Below are 5,983 nucleotides of genomic sequence, written 5' to 3'. Positions count from 1 at the left end.
GCAGAAAGGAACGACGGATTGCCTGCATCTTAGGCATGCAGGTAGCTTAGGCAAAGATGTTCATAATGATATACATGTTATGCAAGTGAGGACTTCATTTGCATAATTAATGAGGAAATTGTATAGTTCCATTGTTTTCAATAACTGGACCTCAATACATGTAACACATGTTAATTATGATAGGTGGAATATAAGCAGATACCAAATATGGTAATGAGGAACTTATTTGCATAATTTATGTAAAAATTCAAAACTGCTTTATGATCAATAATGGGAATTTTATACACGAACTTAGAGTAGTCTTTGTAGTCGTGGAATTGCATCCACCGCCGGAGGACGTCCAGGGCAACGTCCACGTTAGCTGAAGTCGGTGGAGGGAGCACATCTTCTTCGTCTTCGGTCTCGTCAGGGGTGACAGTGGCATTTCTGGATTCACGAACTTCCTGGCACAGTTCCTCATCCGTCGGATCGCCTGTGCACTCCTCACCGGCATCGATGTCAACAAACTCTTCAAAGTCCTCCTGGGTCATGCCCTCCGGGGCCGGCACGGTGGCTTCTGGAACGTCCTGTTGTTCTGGTGCTGTAGTCATGCCCGCCTTCCTGAAGCAGTTCTTGATCGTCTCTTGTTTCACGCTCTTCCACGACTCTCTCACCATGAAAAGAGCGTCCAAGACGGTCGTTTTCTTCGCGAACTTCTGGGCGCTGTCGATGTTCTCGTTGTCGATGGCATGCAGGACCCGCTTCATGATCTCAGACCGGTAAAGGGCTTTAAAGTTCCGAATAATGCCCTGATCTAGCGGCTGGATCAGTGACGTGGTGTTGGCGGGCAGAAACACCAGGCGGATGTTGCTCAGGGGGATGTCATGAGGATGGGCCGTGCAGTTGTCAAGCAGAAGCACAATCTTCTTCCGCCTCCTTCCCATCTCTTCGTCGACGTTCTGCACCCACTTCTTGAAGATGACGCCCGTCATCCAGGCTTTCTTGTTGTTCTCCCATGGTAGCGGAACACGCTGACCTCGGAAGCACCTCGGCGTCTGGCTTTTTCCGATGACCAGTGGCGTCAGTTTTTGTCGGTTCCTGTCATGTTACAGCAGAACATGACACTGATTCTGTCCATGGCCTTCTTGCCTCCGGACACCTTCTCTGTCTTCTGAGCCAATGTCCCCCTCGGTAGTGCGCGATACAAAAGGCCGGTCTCGTCGCAGTTATAGACGTCTTCACTGTCGTACTCTTCTAGAATGGTAGGCAGAACGTCTCTTACCCAGTCCTCCGCCGACTGCGTGTCTGCGTCCTTCTTCTCGCCGTGCGCTCTGAAGAACTTGACGTTGTGCCGCTTCTTCCATCTGCCCAGCCATCCCTCGGTGGGTTCGAAGTCATGGACACCAAGGCCTGCTGCCAGCTGCTTGGCCTTCTCCATCAGGATGGGGCCGTTGAGTGGGCAATCCTTCCATCTGGCATTGACGAACCACCGCCAGAGAGCCTCTTCTACGTCTCCACTCTTGCCCTCTCGCTTCCTCTTCCTGTTAGGGTTGCTGTTGGATTCCCACTGCTTCAGGATGGCCTCTCGGTTCTGATTCACCCTGCATACTTGCGACGTCGAAACTCCAAACTTCTTCCCCACTTCCGTCTGCGACATCTTTGGAACACTGTTCAGGAGCTGGATTACCTTAACTTTATCGGCTAAGGTTAGCTCCACTCTCTTCCTCGGTGGCGTGTTGAAGGACATGTCGATAAGGAACGTGTTGCACTCGGAACGAACTCAATAAAACTGAGACAGTACACAGGTAAAGACGCGTTTTTATTGAGTAGAAATGAGTTGTCTGAGAAAGGAAGCCGTCTTTGAAGCAGAACCACCAAAGAACACAAAGGCAAAACGCCGCCATTGGCGGCATGAACCGGCACGCGCGCCCTCTTATGAAGTGCCGACACGCGCCTGATCCCCCGGACCGGTTCCTATCAACGCAAATTTCAATAGAAACCGCGCTCCTTTGTGACTCAAAACAGACAACTTCGATCTTTCTGGCGGTCTAATGTCTTTATACAACCTTTTGTCGGCTCATTCCTACCGATTCTGACGATTTGTTTGGCGTATTTTGGGTTCAAAATGTGTTGCATTTTGAAATTTTTTTCCCGATTAGCCGATTTGGGCTTTGCAAATATGGGGTGCTGTATACAATGGCGCTAATGGGAAATGGTTTTGGATTTCAGAATTCTTTGCAACTAGCCGATTTTTGCGCCTAAGCGAATTGCAAATAGCTGGCTTCTACTGTAATTGTGACATGTGTACGTTAGTCAATGATGAACAACACCATGCATAAATTATGTTAATGTGTTGGTCAATTGCATGAAATTTACGAAAGCTCTAAATTTTCATGGAGGTATGAGGTCGCCGAACTCTAGTTGTTATTATTATTACATATTTCAATTAATGCATAGAAATAAAGAGATCATCAATAAGGTTATTGTAAAACGTACAAAAGTTACCAGCTTTTTAGGGGGCAACATTTAAATTACATGTGTACGACCGTATAAGTGATAAATAGCGAAAAATTATCGTAAAAAAAGAATAGAGCACCTCGGATTCGAATCCCAGTCCGTAAGACAAAATGTCTATTTGTCAATCCACTATGCCACGAAATATTATTGTGTAAACCAATGTGCTAATGTAACTCAAGTAACAGCGCGCGTGATAATACGAGACAAGCTACATTATTTTAAAAAATCTAGAAGAAGTTAGAAGTAAGATCCCTTTAGTCTCTTCACCTTTTGGTTATCTAAGTAAACTGATATAAATAGAACAGCTGTTTGTGTTAAACTCCCGCACGGCGCCTGCTAGGTGTGAGTTTATTGCATTTACTTGATAGGTACACTAAATGCACACAGCCCATTCACACTCAACCGCTTCTCCACAAACTACCGGGCATGGCCATGTCCGGCAATAATTGGGGATATTCGGCACCGGACACACCGTAGCCTGAATTCCGGACATGTCAAGTTTCACCAGGGCTTGAAATACTTTTTTCTGCATACCTACACTGGTGCAGCTAACATTGAAAATTACCTGCACCAGACAAACTTTACCTGCACCACTTTGAATTAAGGAAGTATGGATCACACTAGAAATGCTCAGGAACCTTTGCTATTTTTTCCTGTCTACTTTCTAGGTGGTAACATTCAATGCAGCTTATACACACCTATATCATATGACATTTATGTATAAAACCCAGTATATGGACCAGTGCAGGTTAGGTGCAGGTAGACACCAGAAATACCTGCACAGCTCCAATTTTACCTGCACTACGTGCATATGCAGGTGGTATTTCGAGCCCTGTTCACGGTTGTGTCAGAACCCAGAAATACCCAGACCTTTTTGTTTTCGTGAAGTATATGTGTCACTTGCTACGTTTATAAAGTTTAGACATCCAAGTAAACATTTTTCACATAAATTTCAATTTCTACAACAATAATGACAATGATGTTTCTACTGACAGCCATCACAGTTCTTCACTAGACTTAAAGTGCAGAAATAATTCAATACATTGTCAAGTACATTTACCTAGAAAAAATGGCTCTCAACTAGGCGAGACTACCACCGTCTAGTCATCATGTACAAACTGGTCACTGGCACTGTACCACCTCACCTCCAACCACTCATCCCTCAAACAAGACAAACCCAAACCCAGCTTTGTCTGCGAAACTCTTCACACCTCCATATCCCTCGCTGCAGAACTACAACATACAACAACAGTTTCATTCCATACACCTCCAGACTGTGGAACAACCTACCAAACCACATCACCGACTCCACCACTTTCCCACAGTTCAAAGCTCGTTGCAGAAGCCACCTTCTGTCAGGATTTTAATATTAAACTCGTTGTATGATAGCATACTGACCTTCCACCTACTCCAATCTTTTAAGTAAGCTATTGCTATATCGTATAGTTGCATGACACCTTTTAATTATTGATTATTTTATTGTATTATATTGTATGAATTCTTTGTATGTTCGTTCGCATTTTTGTAGGTTCTGCCGCTACCAGCCCAAAGCTGCCTAGGCAGACTCTTGTAATGACTTGTCTCATCGTCAATAAAGAAAGAAAGAAAGAAAGAAAAAAAGTTGAACATGTAGGGATCGTATGCAAATGATACTACAAAACAAATCAATACGCATTGGAGAAATAATATCTTCTGATGACTCAAAATATTACCGGAGGTTATGTCAATATTAATGATACGGCAATAATACAACCATTCTTGTTTAACCTTTACAAATATATCTGTTGTATATCAATTTTAAATACCCTAATATAATTCTACATGTAATTTCAATTTCTTGTAAACGTATAGCTTTGATTGTATCTAGATAGGGGGACATCATGGATGCCTGCAACTCAATGTTTATGAAAACGCCTTGTGCAGTTCACATAGCTCGGAATCAATTTATCGTGCTTTTCTTTAAAGAAACGTTTCCTAATATATTCATCTTCCATGTTTGTGTTTGCAACATTACCATTGACCATGTCTCCATCGTCATCATTAAGGGCGAGTTGCGAGAACCAGGACCAGGCCATCAAATTTGGCCTTATCGCATGTGTTTCCATGGCAACAGAAGAATTTGAGTATCGTAGAATATCAAAATGAAAAATATATGCTTGCTAAATATCCAAATAGCCCCCCCCCCCACATCAATCACATTGTGCTCACTCAAGTTAGATTTACCATAGGTATGTTTTGTCCTGGGTGAGTGAAAATAGGAATGACAGAACCCCCCCCCCCCTTCGGTACAACTATACCATACAGGGGTATACTTTGAAATATTCGGTTTTTATATGCTAGCCACGCACCGACGTGCTATTCCATGCGTTGACGTTTTTGAAGACAACCGCTAGGGTTATATCTAATGGCTGACAAACAACCTAATCTATGAAATCTTTTATCCAAATTTATTTCAGCACTTAATATCACGCATACACACAATCACACACACAAGCACACACATCCACACACGCACACGCACAGAGGTAAACACCCACGCACACTCACTCACACACACGCATGCACACACACACACACACACACACACACACACACACACAAACACACACATGTCTTAAGTTTCTCAGCCATACACGCCTAGAGACACACATGACAAATAAATCCAATTCTTATTGGTTTTCGCCTGACACACCCGTAGCATATTGAACCCAACTTTAGTCAATCGGATATTTCAGGAATTTTAACAGTTTACTATCTGTTTCGAATATAAAGTACAAACCATGCAATGCTTGGTCTAAGCATTGCATTTCGGAGATGCGGTATCAACAGTGTCAAATAAAGGTATACACAAAGACACAGTCGCCTTACCTCCTTTTAAAAAGACACCACCTTCGCGATTACGCCATCTTGGAAATTCCTGGAGATGACGTTCTCCGCGATAGTTGGGAGAGTTCATTATTCATGCCGTAGGGAGGGATATGCTGCCCACGGGATCATCTCACGTAACACATATTGATGGAAATCATCCATTCTCTTCTACGCGACTTTCCGCTCCGTGATACATACACTACTGTACATGATGTTTGTCATAACTGGTATAATCATGTCAAAGACACTCTGAATTACCACGGCTTTGGAGATAAATGGACGAAACCAAAGTATTGCTTATAAAGCAGGTTACATTGCCGCCCAACGTCGTCTACGGTTACATCATATACACATGTAATAGTGGTTCAGTTTTATGGAAAGAATTCAAGGTGCATACAAGAATACATTTTTTTCAACAAATAATCGCAATAGACTGAAAACGTTCACTTAAAAGCAAATGTCTGTATTGATCAAATAATGGTGGCAGTGGTAAAAAAGTCGGTTTGGCTCATATTTTGCACAGTGATAGTACTTGGTCCACAAACCCTCAAAGAGCTTTCTTTTAGATAATAACTCCTTGATGCCATGGTAACAGGCAAATCATGTTTTCTTGCCATTT

At 43.0% G+C, this 5,983-nt stretch overlaps 1 protein-coding gene across 1 annotated transcript; it reads right to left on the bottom strand.

Annotated features, from left to right (window-relative positions):
* Positions 1–1,060: 1,060 nt before the first annotated feature.
* Positions 1,061–1,726, bottom strand: LOC118424293 (tigger transposable element-derived protein 3-like). Its single transcript, XM_035832841.1, has one exon. The coding sequence runs from the start codon at positions 1,724–1,726 to the stop codon at positions 1,061–1,063; it is 666 nt and encodes a 221-aa protein (XP_035688734.1).
* Positions 1,727–5,983: the final 4,257 nt, after the last annotated feature.

The sequence above is a fragment of the Branchiostoma floridae genome, chromosome 10, assembly GCF_000003815.2.
Source record: "Branchiostoma floridae strain S238N-H82 chromosome 10, Bfl_VNyyK, whole genome shotgun sequence".
Classification (NCBI taxonomy): domain Eukaryota; kingdom Metazoa; phylum Chordata; class Leptocardii; order Amphioxiformes; family Branchiostomatidae; genus Branchiostoma; species Branchiostoma floridae.
The sequence above is the reverse complement of the archived record's forward strand: the minus strand, read 5'-3'. Positions and strand labels throughout refer to the sequence as shown.